Source organism: Vulpes vulpes, chromosome 12, assembly GCF_048418805.1.
Source record: "Vulpes vulpes isolate BD-2025 chromosome 12, VulVul3, whole genome shotgun sequence".
In the NCBI taxonomy this organism is placed as follows: Eukaryota; Metazoa; Chordata; class Mammalia; order Carnivora; family Canidae; genus Vulpes; species Vulpes vulpes.
In genome coordinates, this window is record NC_132791.1 from 115,977,071 (window position 1) to 115,995,132 (window position 18,062).

The 18,062-nt window shown below is 46.2% G+C and overlaps 1 protein-coding gene and 1 long non-coding RNA gene across 2 annotated transcripts; both read right to left on the reverse strand.

The window, feature by feature from the left end:
* Positions 1–27: 27 nt before the first annotated feature.
* Positions 28–9,806, reverse strand: VPS11 (VPS11 core subunit of CORVET and HOPS complexes). The gene is made up of 16 exons (XM_025999082.2): positions 9,234–9,806; positions 8,534–8,682; positions 8,306–8,441; positions 7,818–7,981; positions 6,988–7,235; positions 6,090–6,291; positions 5,561–5,712; positions 4,633–4,819; positions 3,894–4,040; positions 3,624–3,812; positions 3,341–3,502; positions 2,994–3,133; positions 2,706–2,908; positions 2,407–2,578; positions 671–893; positions 28–541 (listed from the first exon to the last, which is right to left on the reverse strand). Exons 1-16 carry the CDS (start codon positions 9,418–9,420, stop codon positions 377–379), a joined length of 2,826 nt encoding a protein of 941 aa, XP_025854867.1. The 5' UTR covers positions 9,421–9,806; the 3' UTR covers positions 28–376.
* A 6,953-nt stretch (positions 9,807–16,759) lies between these two features.
* Positions 16,760–18,007, reverse strand: LOC112920218 (uncharacterized). Its single transcript, XR_003235035.2, has 2 exons — positions 17,876–18,007; positions 16,760–16,921 (listed from the first exon to the last, which is right to left on the reverse strand). It is a non-coding gene; the product is annotated as an uncharacterized lncRNA (long non-coding RNA).
* Between the last annotated feature and the right edge of the window lie 55 nt (positions 18,008–18,062).

The window sequence follows — 18,062 nt, forward strand, 5'->3', positions numbered from 1 at the left end:
TCCCCAGAATAAACCCGGCAACCCCCAAACTATTATATTCTTTTATTTATACATTCTGGGAGCAAGGACCCAAGCACAGCCTGGTGCTCTTGGATAGAGAATAAAGCAGCTATTGTTCATACTCAGAGGTTGCTGAGGTGCCCTCCCCCGCTGGTCTGGAATGATCCGCACTGCTCAGAAAGTCAACAGGAGGAATGGCGGGCTGGCCAAAGAAAGAAGGAGAAAAAGAAAAGTCCCCTTTACTCCTGAGGGCTATGGCATCAGATCGGGGCGGAGTCCTGGGCATGTCTGCCTGACTCCTATGTGACAGCCTTGCCCCTGCCCCCCATGTCCTTGCTGCTGTGCCTTCACTATCACATCCCTCCCCACCAGCTGCTTAAGTGCCCCTCCTGGAGTGCATGAGCAAGTCCCGTTGCAGCCCAGCCTCCAGGCTTGCGTTCAGCCTGGCCGTGGGAGGGTCGGTCAGCAGAGTCAATTTGTTGAAAACACCTCGGCCAAAGTAGTCCGCAATCACAGAGAAGCTATCATTCGAGCACTTGAGCTGCAGGAAAAGAGGAGGGAAGAATCAGAACTGCAGGTCCCTGTCCTAAGTGAGGAGGACAGACAGAAACTAGCTAATGCTCCCATGACACCCTGTGAGTGGGACAGTCATCCACCCACTCACACCCACCTGGTGCTGGAACTGATCGTGGAGATCGCGTTTCTGTTCCTGGGCCCGAATCATATCCATGACCTTCCGGTTTTCAGGGAGGCAGGTGGGGCAATCGGCATCACTTTCCGAGTAACTCTCAAAGCAGTGTTGGTGGAAGGAGTGGCCGCAGAGGAAGTGAACTGAGGGCAACTCCAAGGCACTGTTACAGATGCTGCACTTGGTCTTCTGGAAAATCTTTGGACTGCAGGCAAGGGAGACCAGAAAGAAGTGGCAAAGAGTAAGGGCAGAGCCAAGAGCCAGGTAGAGAGAGGAGGCGGCTGCAGTCGAGGAAGAAAGAGAGGTTCCTGGAAGGAACTATAGGCCCTGCCCTTGTTACCAATAGGGAGTCAAATGAGGCCACCAGCCTTGGGCCTGCAGTGAGTCTCGGCAGGTTCCCTGCAGGTCCAACTGATGCTTTCGGTTTTCATAACTACTGCTAAATTGTCTTTCGTGTCTTTTTAAAAATATATATTTATTTATTAATGAGAAACACAGAGAGAGTGACAGAGACATAGGCAAAAGGAGAAGCAGGTTCCCTGTGGGGAGCCTGATGTGGGACTCGATTCCAGGACCCGGGATCATGACCTGAGCCAAAGGCAGACGTTCAACTACTGAGCCACCAAGGAGTCTTTATTTTTTTTAATTGAAGCATTGCTGATGTGTGTCTCGTTAGTTTCGAGTGGACGACACAGTGACTGACAAGTCTCTATGTCATGCTGTGATCATCACCAGTGTAGCTGCTGTAACAACAGCTATGACCACAGTGCTGACCATACTCCCTACACTGTATTTTCCTCCCTGTGACTTAGTCATTCCCATAATTGGGAGCCTGTACTGGCCTCTCAGGTCTCTACTCAGATGTGACCCTTCCAGTGAGGCCATTCCTGGCCACCTGATACGTGACAACATACAGACGCTCTGTACCCTGCACCCCTTCTGAAACTAATTTTCTCCTTAGACTTTATCATCACCTGACACAACATTCTGCTTATTTTGATCTGTTTCTACCTCCACGCTGTAAGCTCCACACAGCAGGGCTTTTTGTCTGTGTTGTTAAGAACAGTGCTTCAGATATGATAGGGGCTCAGTAAGTATTTGTGAGATGAAGAAACTGTTCTTCTCAAATATTTTACAATGTTAAGGGCAGGTTAAAACCTAAAAGTAGGAGATTAATCTATACTATAAATACTTCTAAGTTATCCACTTTCTGTATTTTCTAACACAAAGTTTTTTTACTTCTGAATGGCTTCCAACCACAACTTAAATGTGTTTAAGAGAAATAAAATAGTGGGATGTCTGGGTGGCTCAGGGGTTGAGTGTCTGCCCTTGGCTCATGTAGTGATCCCAGGGTTCTGGGATCGAGTCCTGCTCAGGCTCCCTGCAGGAGCCTGCTTCTCCCTCGGCCTATATCTCTGCCTCTGTGTGTGTGTGTGTCTTGTGAATAAATAAATAAAATCTTTAAAAAAAAAAGGGTGAAATAAAATATAGACTCATACAGAAAGAAAAGTATCTACCACAAGATAACATTCTCCAAAACCCAAAAAATAATGGTCTATGGATTAAACCATCCTTTGGAATTCCTCCATTAAAACAGATCTTGAAAAACGAAATGTTTGAACAGGCTCCATGTGACCCTCTACAAAAAGTATTTAGTGACACCCTGGGAAGAACAAAGTCATCCCCTGGACCGCTCTACAGGGCCAGCTGTCAAGTACCTCGCCTTGAGCTCCTGGATCTCCTGGCGGATGCGGGTGGTCTCCTCTCGGTACCGTCGCACCCGGAGCTCATCCTGTGCGATCTGCTGGCTCTGTTTCTGCAGTTTTTGGACCAGGTAATCCCGGATGACAGACAGGGTAGCTGTTGAGTTGTGGGCCAGCGTCTGCACCACTGAGATTGGGTCCAGAGGAAAACAAGACAGTGAATCAGCCAGCCCCATCTGGATAGAATGGAAGAGCCCCTGGCCCAGAGCCATCAACAGCCCCCCCCCCCCCCCCAATCCCATCCTCTCCAGTACCCAGAAGGGGTGGCATGAGGTTCTTGCTCTCAATGTGCTTAAGCACTGCTGCCACATACTCCTTGCAGTCCTCCTCCTTCCGGGCAAAGTAGCTGAGCGCCTGTTCCCATAGGGAGGGCTCCTGCTCCCCATGGCGCTCACACACAGCGATCACCTGCCGGTACTGCTCGTGCTGCATGTGGTAGTGCATGATCTGCTGGAACCTGGGGCCAGGGGAAGGCGCACCTCAGGGACCGTCCCGGGAAAACTCGAGCCTTCCCCCTTCCCTGAAGTGGTCCCAAATCTTACAGCTTCCCCTGTTCATAGAGGTAAAGGACCCCATCCTGAAAGTCATGCATCTGGCAGAGGACCAGAGCCTTGTCAAAGACGTCACAAAAGCGGCCGCTCTTCAGCAGGGAGATGGCCTCTGCGTGAAGTTTCTCTTTGACCTAGGGCAGAAGGACAGAGCTGCTGGACAGACAGGCAAAATTACAGGGTCTCTTGAGACAATTAACTGCCTCTTTTATTGTCTCTTGACCAAGGACTATTCAGCCCCCGGGGTGAAGTGTTACTCATCTAAAGAATGCAACCGCAGAAGGCAGAGGAACAGAGGAACAGCTTCTCCAGCACCTCCCACAGCGTCTGCGAGGCCTCACCTGTGGATCTTTCTCATGGGCCCAGTTCTGCAGCCGTAGCTCCAGGAGCGTATCATAGATGCCCTGCGGTGAGTCAGGCTGTACTTCACTCATGTGTTCCAGGAAGGCTTTCAACTCTCGAGGGTTGTTGGCGAAGATGGGGATGAACTCCTCTGAGTTGGCCTAGAATGATGAGGGGAGAGGGGATAGGGGGTTGAGAGGAGGCCGAGTGAATGGGCATGATACCCTTGAGGCCCCCCGGGTGATCCCTGCTGTTCAAAAACCATTCTCCCTGAGGTCTCACCCTGCATCCAGGAGCCTCTCTATCGCCTCGGCCTTCAAGGCTAGGCTGATAGTCTGTACAGAGTCCCTTCAGCAACTGGGTCGTCTGCTCTGGTATATGGTGCATGAGGATCTTGCCATAGCGTTTCATGTTGCTCTCTGCCTGCTCAAAAGGCAGCTTGCCGATGTACCGTAGGGCTTCCTGATAATTCTGTGGAGAGGGAAAGGGCAGAAGAAGCACTCTCATCATCCTGGGGATGTCCCAGAAAAAGAGTCAGTCTGTCTCACTTACCTTGATGTCCTCTAGCTGGATCTTTAAGTACCACTCATGATGTGCATGGTTCTCAGCCAAGTAGAGGGCATGGGAGTAGTAGCCAGCCTGCCGGAGAACCTTGATGGCTGTCTCCACATCAAAGTGGACTTCACTCTCACTCTTTGTCTGCCAGGGAGATGTGACACAAAATCATTTGCAGAAATGGGGTTGGGGAAGGGAGACATGCATCTGATTCTAAGACCAGATTCTTTTTTTTTTTTTTTTTCAGTAAGCTCTAGACTAACGTGAGGCTTGAACTCACAACCCAGAGATCAAGAGTCACATGTTCTACTGACTGAACCAGCCAGGCACCCCCAGATTCTTAAGATAACAATAATGACCAGGATGGTGGAAGACAAAACAAAACAAAAAAAGGATATAAAGTCCATGGTTTTAGAATATTACATCTTCTTGCTTCTCAGAGTTTCTAAGAGTCAAAGCCCTCCTCTGCCCCTACTATTACAGGGACTCCTTTGGGGACCCAGGGGTCTCCCAGTGTTAATTCCCTGAGCTTAGATACCATGGGAAGTTCAGGCATCATAAAACAAGAGCAGAAATGGGGAAACTAGTAGGAAACGTTGTTCCTCTTCCCAGTTTATAGGCTAGAGGGTCCTGGTCCTCCAATAAGATCAGCTCTTCCCTCTCCCTCCATATGCTGAAGAAGGCCAAGCCCTGGTGGAGCCACCTCATGCTCAGTGGGACCCCCACCACTCTGCACCTTGATGAACTCCTCTAGCTTTGAGCTGTCCTTGAGCTTGGTGTAGCAGTTGAGCAGCAGCGTGGTATGGTCAGCATTGGCCAGGGACTGCCGGTGGAGGGTCTGTAGGTAGGCAGTCAGGTTATGAATGCGCTGGGCATCCAGAAACTTGCGGATCACATAGGATGGCTCCAACTTTCCAATGGTTCTAGAGAGACACATGCATCAAAGAGTATCTGGGTCAGTAAGTATACTTCTCAAACTTTCATGTGCATAGAAGTCACTAGCAGATCTTCTTAAAATGTAAATTATTTTGGTAGGTCTGGGGTGAGGCCTGAGACTCTGTATTTCTAACAAAGACCATATCAATACTACTAGACTATAGACCACATGAGAAGCAAGGCTCCAGAACACTGATTCTTAAACTTGGCTGAAAACAGGAATTCTAGAGAGGTAGGGAAAGAAGCTAGACAGGTTCCCACAATCCCTTATATTAGAGCAAAAAATTCCCGGAATTAGTACCAAAGGAAGAAACTGTGGAAGGCAAGACATGAATACCCTTTTCCCTTGAAAGAATCAGGTCAAAACAATTTTTTTTTTTTAAAACTAAGCTATATGCCAAATGTGGGGCTTGAACTCATGGCCCTGAGATTAAGAGTTGAATGCTCAACCAACGAGCCAGCTGGCCACCCCTAAAATGAATATTAACAGAGGCTGGACTAAGGTTTAAGACAAGAAGTATTCGTTGGCCTAATTGTATCTTGGTCATGTAATATTTAACCTTAAGGGCTCCCTTTGCAATTAAGTGTACTGTCTTCTCACTCAGGCCATCACAGTTCCTGCAGGAAGAAAGGGTGGTTCTGGTAGAGTCTGCTCCCCTCACCCAAACCCAGCCATTAGCCTATCTGGCTGCATGCAAAGCTATATCCTAAAGCACTCCGGGACAGACCGTATATACTGCTGAACAGCCCCATCGTGGTTGCCCTTGCTGTAGAGATGGTCCCCATACTGCATGAAGATCTGGGCCAACCCATCACTGTCCAGGTGCTGGCTCTTGGCCAGGTTAATGGCCATCTCAAATAGGTTCTTCTTAAACAGCATCTGGAAGGGGGAGAGATTAGAAAATTGGTAGAGGCCATCCAGAGACAACATCTTCCCAGAATGTACCTAGAATACACAACCCAGACGTTCCTAGAGCTCTGATCTGCCTAGGTCCTAGACAGGGCGAGACCCCTCAAATAACCTCAAGCCAGGATCACCTTACCTTGCAAGGCTCTCGGCAGACAGAGGGGACCCAGCCATTATCTCCCTCTGAGACCTCATCCCAGACCATTTGCCTTGTAATTCTACTCTAAGGAAGCTGGGAAAGCCTGTACCCCAAAGGGAAGAAAACACCCTGGCCAAGGTGACTTGGGGAGCCTGTTCCTACAGCTGCGTCTGGGTGCCTGTGGCCAGCTCTGGGAACCTGGTGGCCTTGCCTCCAGTTTGGTCTGTGTGTCCTTCTCCTGCAGTGCGTGGACCCGCCCATCCCGCGTCAGCACGTACAGGGAGCCCCACTCAGCAAGCACATCCACTACATCCTCAAAGACGGCACTATAGGCTATAAACTTGTTGCACAGGTCGTAGATGTTGAGAATCTGCTTGTCGGAGCTCTGTGAGTCCCTACTGGTAAACTCTGACCTGTGTGGAAAAGAAAAAGCACCAGATATTTATACCACCTCTGTCTCAGCTCCCTCTCACGTAACAACTTTGGTGCTGCCCATTCCACCCGGAACAAATCACCCTTTGGCCCTTCTAGCAGCATAACCCGTAAATGCAGCATTGCGCTGACAGTCATAGGAAGAGGACAGACCTGACCTACCCTTCAGGATTCTGTGATTAACATAAGCAATAGATTGAAAAATTAAGTACGTTCAAACACCCTTTCTTTTAATATAATTAGCACCTGGTATATGTGAGACACTGTGCTTTATGCTGAATGAAAACAAACCAATGTTGACATAGATCACTTTCCTCACGCAGAAGACCTGCCACCCCTTTCAGGTGGCTCAGTATAAAAATACTGTGTTCTGCACTCCCCAGCCCTGCCCAACTTCTCTACTCATTTCCTTGTTCCTCCACCCAATTTATTTTGACTAAAGAGCAAAAAACGTACAAAAAGAGGTCTGAAATCCCCTCTAGTGCACCAGAGCTGCTTAGCAAATGTCTTTAGCAAAAATACATTTTTCAGTAAAAACATTACAACTGAATCTAGGTGTGAGAGCAGTATACGTAAAACCAAAGTAGGAGATTGACAGGATCCAGGTATTAGGATTTTAAAACCATGCAAATTCTGGGGAACAAGGATAGCTCTCTCCCTTTCCCTGGAGTCCTTACTTGGGAGAAACCTTCCGGTCACGGGAGACAATGACAAGGTAGCCTCTAAACCAGTGAGCGATGAGCTTATGGCCCTCAAACGCAAAGCAGGGCCCACGTTCATCAGGTTGGTACAAGTAGACACATTCATCTCCTGCCACTATGAACTGCAGGTCTTGTGAAGGGTCACTTAGGGCTGAGCAGCGCAGTCCACAACCATGGGTGTCCAACTCCACACGAGGGTAGTCCTTTCCAGAAACTATATAGGACTGCGAGAAGAAAGGGGTTAACAGGCTACCTTTCAGGAGGGGGCATCTATGCCTTCACAAAGGTGTTCCCATCTCCACACTGGCTCGCTCTCTCTTTTTAACTCATAGTACCCTAAGACTTTCCCTGGTGCTTGCTTTGTCCGTTAACCATCACCCATCTATGAAATATATAAGCAGGGACCACATTTTCTTCCTGTGTGTGTACTATCACTACCTACTAACGGGATCCTGCCACCACAAGAGATGCAATAATCTTGAACTGTTTTACCAAAAGACTATTCCTGACAGTAGGCTGCCAGAAATTAGAAGAGCATCAGGAACCAGCAAAGTAAAGCAACTTGTCCAATGTCACTTAACAAGTTAGTAAGAAAATTCAGGTCTTTAACTACAAGCCCTAGTTCTTTTCCTAATTCTGACTCTTCCTCCTCTTATAAATGAAGAAATAAAATACTAAGCAGGGCAAATGACTCAAGGCTACAAGATGAAAAATTTAAGGAACTCTTGTCAGTTCCTTACCCTAGGCCCCTGAGCAATGGAGAACCCTTTCCGGACTGCAACTAACCACGGAGGTCCTAGTCATACCTGAACATTCTCAGTTGTCACAACAAACAAATGAGTGATCTTTCCTGCTTGGCGAAAGGCCAGTCCAGTTACAGGATAGTTGCCCTTGTGCAGAATCTGGGTCTTGCTATGCCGGTCCCGGGTGATGTCTCCTTTGTTCAATGTAACACTGCCATCTGTGAAACCTGGAGGAGAGCAGGAAACAGCAATTTACTTAGGCTGAAAAGATCAGGAAGCACAGAAGGGGGAAAAGACCATTTGAAGCACTTGCTGGAAGTGACAAGCTTCCTCCTTATACCCAACTTTTCCAATGGTTAACATAAAATTGGTACTCACGGACTCTTCTTCAAAGAACAAAACTAAATGCTTTCCCATTCCAAACTGTAATATCTCAAAGGCCTGAGTTCAGTACAAAGTGATCTCATTAAAACAATGAAGACAAGCTGCAGAAGCAACTTTGAAGAAAATCTATAAGGAATTACGGAGTGTTAGCTTTGCCTTTTGCTTACCGATGGCCATAAAGTTGAGATTTTCGTGGACAGTCAAACAAGACACAACAGTCGGCTCTGTTCCTGGGATGGCAGGGAAGATTCGGGTGCAGAGTGGATTGCCACCATCTCTCTTCTCCAGGTTCCAGATCTTTACCTGTGAACGGATCTCAAATGTGTGAATGCTAGTCCCCTCCAACAACTGTTCCTAGTCTTCTGGTTCTTTCCCCCTTCCTTTCTAGGACTCACCAGGGGGTTGATGCCTTCTTCATCTTCACCAACAGATGCCAAAATATTGTGCTGCTTCAGTTGGTACAGGTGTGTCACCCGGAGTTTGTAGGCTTGGAAGCCTGTAGGCTGTAGGGAGCGAGGCAAGAACCAGATTTGGCCTTCCATATGTTCAGAGTAGTCAAGGAGCCTCCTTTCCAAGGAGTGATATGCAGAATGCATATGACTACTGACATACATTCAGCTCTTTAGAATTTCTCAAGGATTTTCCCACATATCATTTGTGTAAAGTCCCCATCTTAAAGAGTGGAAAAGGCCAGAGTTTAGTAACAACACTATGAAAACAAAGCAGCAAACCCTTGGTCTTATTTATCTCCTTGGGCCCGGGAGATAATGACACCTTATATAATCATCTTGTAAAGCCTACTTGCATCCATTGTTTTGATTGATCTTAAAAATAACCTTGCCAAGTGGATATTTCATACCGCTTTAACAGAGAAGTAAACTGAAGCCCAGAAAGGTTAAATAACTTGCCCAGGATTGCTTAGTTGGCAACAAGTTAGAGCATGGACTTCCTTCTTTCTTTCCTCAGACCACAGGAGCGTTGGACGCCCATCTAAAGGAAAGTGGCACGCAACACGAAACCCTCTGCCCGACAGACTCCATCCCAAGTGGATCTCTTCAGGGATCCCGGGAGGGGACAGCTCCAGAGGAAGGATATCTCCAAAGACGAGGCTCCCTCGGCCTGAGTCGCAGACAGTGATGCCGGGAGGGAGGCAAAGGAACTTGGAGGCAGCGGGTCCAGAGGCAGGTGCAGCTGCGGGAGCAGCCCCATCACTGCCTAGGGGCTCCTTCACCAGTTCCTTGTCGAAGAAAACGAAGCGCCGCCACTGCAGGTAGGCCGCCATCTTGGCCTAAAGTCCCCGCCTCCAGGAGAGAGGTCATGTGAGAGGAGCGCGCGGGTCACGTGATAGGACAGCTTCCTGAGCCTGAGTACACATGCGCCGTGGAACCCGAGTGACAGCTTCCCCAGGGCGGTAGGCGGGGCGACGGGAGGTAGGACTCCCAGCAGCCGCTTGCTCGGTGGTTTGCGAGTTTGCCGGTTCTGTACCTGCCCTGGCTAACATTCTTCTTCTTCTTCTTTTTTTTTTTTTTTTTTTGGCTAACATGCTTCTGAAGTGCTGGGCCTCTCTCCTCTTGAGTATCAGTTTCCTTCCTTGTTAAATGCATGGGCAGTGAGGGATCAAGATAAGGAAAGCCAGGCGCGTGGCTGGCTCAGTCGGTTAACCATCCCGTTCTTGATTTCCGCCCAGGAGGTGATCGCAGGGTCCTGGGATTGAGCCCGCCTCCAGCTCTGGGCTCCGCGCAGAGTCCACTTGAGATTCTCTCTCTTCTGCCGCTCCCCCTGCTCGCGTGTTCTCTCTCTCTCTCTCTCAAAAAAAAAAGATGTCATGGTCGTTGTGAATTGTAACCCACTTTGCCTAAATGTGTTATGTTCTGAGCTCTCAGGACTGTTTTGAGGCATAAATGAACCACGGTATGTGAAAATGCTTTTCCAGCTGTAGGAGCAGGGAAATAAAATTAGAACCTTGTGTCTGCCACCAGACACAGATTGCGAACCAGTGTCTTACTTTCGTTTTTGTGTCCCTCTGTCAGAATGTGTGGCACGAATTATACACGTAAAATATGTTTCTTAACGAAGCTAGGAAATACTCATGGTGCGGGAACTCTCAGGAACGTGGGCTTTTTTTCCCTTTCCTATTGTGGGAGGGTATGGGACATAAGCCGAACACAGGGAAAAGCCTAGAAGGGGCATCTCTGAGAGCTGAGTGATTTAACAAGCGGGTGTCTGAGATATTCCATGGCCACCCACCATTTCCATCTCTGGCTAAACCAACTGTTTGGGTGGAAAACTGTAGGTGTATAGTTTGGTGTCACGAGGAGCTGGGTACAGGAGTGACAGTCATTTTGAGATAATGCGGACATATGAAAAATTGACCATGTGGTTAGTATTTGTGAAGTTTCTTTTGCACCCCTCTCCCCCACAGCTTTTTATTTCCAGAATATTTTACTCCTTATTCCCACCAGCTGGAGCTCCCAGAGAGCGGGGGCTGTGTTTTGTTTACCATGAACCAGGCCTAACGTTGCTGGTAGATGTTCCATGTTTGGTTGAAGGAATGAATGTGGATGATTTTCCTCTTACCCCCTCCACTCCTCAATCTGGTTGATAGAAAAGGTAGTGCCCATTTGCTAAAGAGAAAAGTGAGAGGAAGAAACAGTCTGGCCACCACCACCACCAGGCACATAGATTTCCAGACATCCAGCTCAGGTTTCTTTCCTCTGTCACAGTTTCAGGATCTGAACCCATGGGCAGAAGTACAAATGGGGAGTAGACTGGATCCACTTTCACCCACTGAGTATATTTTGTACCATTCATTAGAAATTTTTGATAGTGGGATCCCTGGGTGGAGCAGCGGTTTAGCTCCTGCCTTTGGCCCAGGGCGCGATCCTGGAGACCCGGGATTGAATCCCACGTCGGGCTTCCGGTGCATGGAGCCTGCTTCTCTCTCTGCCTCTCTCTCTGTGTGTGTGACTATCATAAATAATTTAAAAAAAAAAAACATTTAAAAAAAAAAAGAAATTTTTGATAGTATGTCAGTTAAGACTATGAATAGGGGGATCCAGCAGCCCTGGTGGCTCAGCGGTTTAGCGCCACCTTCAGTCCAGGGCCTGATCCTGAAGACTGGGGATCCAGTCCCACTTCAGGGTCCCTGCATAGAGCCTACTTTTTCCTCTGCCTGTGTCTCTGCCTCTCTCTGTCTCTCATGAATAAATAAATTTTTAAAATATTTTTTAAAAAGACTATGAATAATATATGTTAAAAAAAGCAACGTAGAGGGTGCCTGGCTGGTTCAGTCAGTAGAGCATGCGACTCTTGATCTTGGGACCATCAACTCATAACATTGGATGCACAGCTTACATTAAAAAAAAAAAAAAAGCAGCAATGTGAGGGGAGGGGGTGAAGGATGGGTGAAATAGTTAAGGGGATTGTCTTTTTTTTTTTTTTTTTTTAAGATTTTACTTTTATTTAGAGAGAGCACATGCAAGCAGGGGGAGGAGCAGAGGGAGAGGGAGAGAGAGTCCCAGGCAGACTCCCAGCCAAGTGCGGAGCTCCACACCAGGCTGGATCCCATGACCCTGAAATCATGACCTGAGCCGAAATCACGACCTACCCGTTCAACCGACTGAACCATCCAGGCACCCCAGGTAAAGGGGATAAAATGGTATTTTATACAATGAATAAGACAGGGGATGCAATATACAACATAGGGAATATAGTCAATAAAAAGTTATGAAAATTTTGTGTGGCAACTGATGGTTAATTAGATTTACATGGTGACCATTTTGTAATGTATATAAATCAATAGGTTTTATGCTTGAAACTAACACAATGTTGTATATCAGTCATTTTTTCAATAAAATAAAGAAGCGATGTGAAAGCAGAGATGTGAACAGAGTGGCATCTTTGCTGTTGACATGGGTGCTCCCCCTACTGTCCAAAGGCAGAGGCCCAGAGTCTTCCTATAACATCTGAACCTGGTAAGGCCTGTGCCCATTTGGTCTTCTTACTCATGAGGGTACCAAGGCCGAGATTAGCAACCCACTGCACCTCTTCAGACTTACTGCCTTCCTCTCTTGCCTCTTTTAACAAATATGTATCAAGTACTCACTATCCTGCAATTGTACTAAATGTCCAGAATATAAATATGAACAAGACATTATTCTCGCCCTTTAGGGAGCTCAATCACCACCATGGGGGACATAGAAAGGACTGACCATGACCACCTTAATTTTATATAATGAATTATACTTAACAGAGCATTTTAACTTTGTATGAACTTTTAATAGCAACCATTTGCAGAAGTATCATTATCTCTGGTGAGAAATGAAGTCCCTAAGAGGTTCAAGTGACTCTCTCTCGGCAAGCACATCAAAGTTCTTCAGTTCCCCAACCTTTAATTAAATGCTTTTCTGGAGTGTGAAGCTAGGTATGCTTGTTAGAACATACCCCAGGATTTGCCTTTTTATTATATTTGTCTGAGTCCAGGAACTTCAATATAGTGAGGAAGATAAGCAGGCAAACTGCACAGAAAATGATATACTAATTCAGTTCTGCATATGGAGAACATGAGTTCTTTAGGGACTGAATATCAAGAGACAATTCAACTCCTTAGCTTGAAATTAAAGAGATCACAATTCAGAATCAAGGAATGCCTAGCCATGGACTCACTTTTCCCCTTCAGCAAACTGCTTCTTGTGACGTACAAAACAGTCATATCTACTGGAGCAAAACAGGAACACTTCTTTTTTTTTTTAAATTTATTTACTCATAAGAGACAGAGAGAGAGAGGTGGAGACACAGGCAGAGGGAGAAGCAGGCTCCCTGTGGGAAGCCCGGAGCCCGATGTGGGACCCGATCCCAGGACCCCAGGATCATGCCCTGAGTCAAAGGCAGACAGACGCTCAACCACTGAGCCACCCAAGGGCCCTAAAACAAGAACGCTTCTTGTTCTGACTGCTCATTTTTATTTTCTATGTTTGTTTTGCTTCGTTCTCATCTGGCTTTCTGGGTAGAAATCATTTTCCAGACTACTGAAAGGTCTGGGTTTTTCTCTTAGTCCCTAAAAAGGCTAAAAGTTTCCATGTTAGCAACAGGAAGGTCAATCTAAAATAAACTCTGAAGTCTCCCCGTACAGGAGAGCCCAGGTTCCAAAGCTATAGTGACATAGGAGGAAGCAATTAGCTAATTATGGACTGTGAAAATCTGGCCCACAAAAGGGAAAGGAAATTCCCCATGAATTTGGCAAAGCACTTAACCAAACTTTTAACACTGCAGTAGTGCCCATTTTTAAGTTGTATTTCTCTAGACTAAGAACAAAAACAAGTAGTTAATGTATATTTGGTGCTTAGGCCATCTCAAGTGCTGTGCTAAGCACTTTCCCCTTTTACATCAACCCTTTAAGACTCATACTAGCATGTAGCTTTTATTTTTTTTATTTTTATTTTTTTTTAAAGATCTTATTTGAGACAGAGAGCACAAGTGAGAGAGAGAGAACTTGAGTGGGGAGGGGAAGCAGAGGGAGAAACAGGCTCCCCACTGAGCAGGGCGCCCAATATGGGATTTGATCCCAGGATCCTGGGACCATGACCTGAGCCGAAGGCAGACACTTAACCGACTGAGCCTCCCAGGCACTGCAGCATGTCGCTTTTAATGCCTTAGAAACTGAGGCTCAGGAAAGCTAAACAACTGCCTGGAGTCACGCAGGTAGGAAATGTTGTGTACAGGCAAATCCGGGTCTGTCCAAATCTAAAGCCCCATATTCTGGGTGCTTGATTTAACTTTTTTTTTTTTTTTTTAAAGAAACCCAACTCCATAAATCTGTTCATAATTCTGAGTGATTTTCCATGTGGTCATGAAATCACAGAATTCAAGAACACTGAAAGTCTTGCTTTCTCTTGACACATAATCATCCCTATCTCAATGCAAACTGGGAAATGTTCCCAATCCTGTCTGCTTATCCACCCCTCCATCCTATTCAAATTCATAATATTAGGACTGTAGAAATGCGCCAATATCCTTCATAGTGTCCTTAAGGATACAGAGAGTGTCATCACTGCTGTTGGGAGCACATGTAATAAACCTTTCTGGAGAGCAATTTGGCAATATATGCGAAATGCCTAAAGAGGAATTTAAGCCTGCATAACCACTTCTGGGAATTTATACTAAGTAGATTAAAAGGGATAAATTTGCATAAAGATTTAAGTGTCTATTGCAATTTTATAATAGCAGAAAAGAAGGAAACAACGTAATTGTCAAATAGTAACCTTGGTAAATAAATTATAGTTCTTCATGCTGCAATTCTATAAAGATAGCCACTGAAAATTCTGTAGAGAAAAAAATGATGTACGGAAATGTTCTCAGTAAGTTAAACGAAAAAGTCACAAAATGTTATCTCTGTTAAGTCTCAAGTGTGTGTGTGGCTTTACACATAATGACAAAATAAACATAAACATGTTTAATTTAGAAAATTTAATTGTGGATGGTTTTTATTTTATTCTTTGTTTTTTTTTCTATGTTCTTCATCATCAAGTTTTCTTCAGTAACCATATTTCTTTTGTAATTCTAAAACCACTGAAGTAGAAAAATACTTATCCTGGTGCAGCTTCTTCTGCTAAGTGAGTTTTCCCCTGCCTAAGGTTTCCAGCAAAATCAAACTCTCTACTCTTTTGTGCAATACATACAAAAGGTTTTTTAAATTATTATTGGGGCGCCTGGGTGGCTCAGCGGTTGAGCACTTGCCTTCGGCCCAGGGCATGATCCTGGAGTCCTGGGATCGAGTCCCACATCAGGCTCCCTGCACGGCGCCTATGTCCCCCTCTGCCTATGTCTCTGCTTCTCTCTGTATCTCATGAATAAATAAAATCTTCTAAAAAAAATTATTGGAGTATAACATATATGGAAAAGCATATGTACTACAGTTCATTTTCACAAAGCCACTGCAACCAAGGCAAAAAGAGCACTGCCAGCACCCCAAGAAAGCTGTTATGCACTAAACACTACCACCCTACAAAGTAAGCACCATCATCACAGCTTAGTTTTGCCTGGTTTTAAACTTTATATAAGTGAAATCATAAAGTATGTACTCTTTGGCTTCTTTTTTCACTCAATATTATCTTTGTGGGATTAACTTGCAGAATGAATAGCAGACCATTTATTTTCACTGCTGTATAGAATTATATTGTGTGTAGGGATCCCTGGGTGGCGCAGCGGTTTGGCGCCTGCCTTTGGCCCAGGGCGCGATCCTGGAGACCCCGGATCGAATCCCACGTCGGGCTCCCGGTGCTTGGAGCCTGCTTCTCCCTCTGCCTATGTCTCTGCCTCTCTCTCTCTCTGTGACTATCATAAATAAATAAAAATTAAAAAAAAAAAAGAATTATATTGTGTGAATCCACCACAATTTATTCACCCATCCAACTACTGATGAGTGGGTAATATTCAATTTGGGGCCATTATGAATAAAGCCGTTACAAACAGTCTCTTGGTGAGTATATGTAAGACATTTGTTACATGTAAACCTAAGATTGGGGTTGCTGGGTGACACCTAAGTTAAAATTCTCCTGAATCAGGATGTTTGCCCTGATAACACTGCCCTCAGCACATGACAACATGCATGGTTTATAATGTATGCATATGCCTTTGCTAATGTGTTCATTTCAATTTTCTGTCACTATGACACATGTCCTGCAAGATGGCAAGTTGTGGGTTTCTGCTCCATGTGGGGAAGGGATGTAGTCCTCAAATATTAAGAAGTTACTCTAAAGAGAACTAGTGAATTTAGCTGCCTTGGTCGACCTAAATCATGTGATTTACCTTCAAATTTTCCCATTGTTTTACAGCATGTTCTGGGAAACACTATTCTCCTCTTTGGTCAGAGAACAAAACAGGTGAGGCTCCCCAGAGTACTTGCACCTGCTGTATCTCCCAGGGGGACAGATACCCAGGTCAAAAACCTTAGCCGCAGCAAACCTGTGCTCCCATCAAGGATATTCTGGGTATCAGAGCTCAAGAGCAGGGCACACTTATCTTCGTACTGTCCCAACTTGTAGCCATTCAATAGGTTTTTAATGAGTGCATTTAAACCATGAATATATTTGTTTCCCAACAAACTGTGAATTTTCTAAAAGCAAGGACATAGTCATCCCCATCTTGGGAATCCCACACCTAGTACAGCACCTAAGACAGAGGCCCAATAAACATTAAAAATGAAAAAAAAAAACATTAAAAATGCATCTGTTTGAAATGATTGCTAAGAATCTACCCTCCCAGATAGCTACTCAAAAGTAGAGGCAGTCATACAGAAACAAAATCTTTCTGTGGAACTGAAATGACAACATATATGTCCATTACTGCGGCTAAACAACCCCCATGCTATGCAATGTTCTATAGTAGTAAACAATGAGGTGAATCTTTATACACTGACAAGGAAAAGGCTCCGTGATTTGTTATTAGTCACACAAAAGAAAAAAAAAGTAAATTGCGAACAATCTAATTATGTAATATTTTATCATTTAGAAAACAGCAAAAACTACATGTTTCAAGATACTATGTACAGTAAGTGGACAGGAAGAGATCTGGAAGGTTACACACCACACTCATAACAGCAAGTAGCTCCAGAGAGAGAGAGGTTGAGGATGGTATCAAAAGGTTTTATTTCTCCTTGTTTCTACCAAGGTCTCCATATGAAGACTGAACAATTCAGATTGAAGAAAAATAGATCTCTCCCTGGTACTGCCAGTAGGTTTATCTTCTAAGTATAGACACCTGATTTCTCTGTCTCCCGAAGAATCCTGAAAAATGTAAAGAAAGAACAGATACATAATTTCTTAGGGCATCCCTGGGTGGCTCAGCGGTTTAGCACCTGCCTTCGGCCCAGGGCCTAATCCTGGAGACCCAGGATCGAGTCCCACGTCAGGGTCCCTGCATGGAGCCTGTTTCTCCCTCTGCCTGTGTCTCTGCACGCCCCCCCCCCCCCGGCCCCCAATGAATAAAAAATCTTAAAAAAAAAAAAAAAAAAGTTCTGCCCAGGGCCTTCGGGGGAGACTCCTGTAAAAGGGAGGCCGAGAGTCGACTTCGGGAGAGGGAGGAAACAGAACAATCTTCCAAATTTAAGAAAAGCGCGGTCACATGAATAAAATGGGAGAGGAGCGCTCTCCAAGGGCCGCGCACACTTCAAGAGCTGCAAAATAGACAGAAGGGAGGGAGGAGCGCCAAATACCTGTCCGAGGTACTTTAATTTGGATTTCGAAGCAGGAAAAGAGAAGGGAAGATACACAAAATTTAATGGAATGAAAATCTGAGGTGGTGCATTTAAGATCAATTACAGCCTCACAAATAAAAGTATCTCTTTTATGTACAGGGCTTGGCATTTTGGAATATTCTGTCCCTAAAAATGGAGCTAAGAGGGACACGTGAGTGGCTCAGAGGTTGAGCGTCTGCCTTTGGCTCAGGTCGTGATCCCTGGGTCCTGGGATTGAGTATTGCACTGACGCCCACCCCACCCCCCCGCAGGGAGCCCGTCTCTGTCTCTCCGTGTTCTCATAAACAAATGGAGCTCAGAGTAAGGAGTCCCGGCCAAATTCCGCCACCGATCCAAGTGTCATCTCCGTCCCACTGGCGAGCATCTCTGCCGGTGGCTTCAGTGTCACCGGGGGACCGGGGCGGGGTGGGCCACCCCTGAAGCGCGGCCATGCTGATTTCCATCCAAAGCCCAGGGCGGTCCGACACCAACGGCAAGCGAGCACCTCTTCCGCGTGGCTGCGGAGGGGACGCGGCTCACTCCCCCCGCGGCGGGGGCACCGCAGGAGGCAGGAGAAACAGGGCCGAGCGCGGGACCGTCCGTGCGCCCGCCGCACCGGGGTCCCCTGGCTCCCGACCCCGGCAGCCGGGCATCCGGCGCGGGAGGCCGGAAAGGTCCGGGAGCGCACCGGG

Excerpts from the sequence above, each read along its gene's own strand:
- VPS11 (XM_025999082.2), bottom strand. The coding sequence starts at position 9,420 with ATGGCGGCCTACCTGCAGTGGCGGCGCTTCGTTTTCTTCGACAAGGAA. Across the intron at positions 7,982-8,305 it reads TCTCAACTTTATGGCCATCG|GTTTCACAGATGGCAGTGTT; the intron begins GTAAGCAAAAGG and ends GCTCTCCTCCAG. Across the intron at positions 3,813-3,893 it reads TCCAGCTAGAGGACATCAAG|AATTATCAGGAAGCCCTACG; the intron begins GTAAGTGAGACA and ends CCCTCTCCACAG.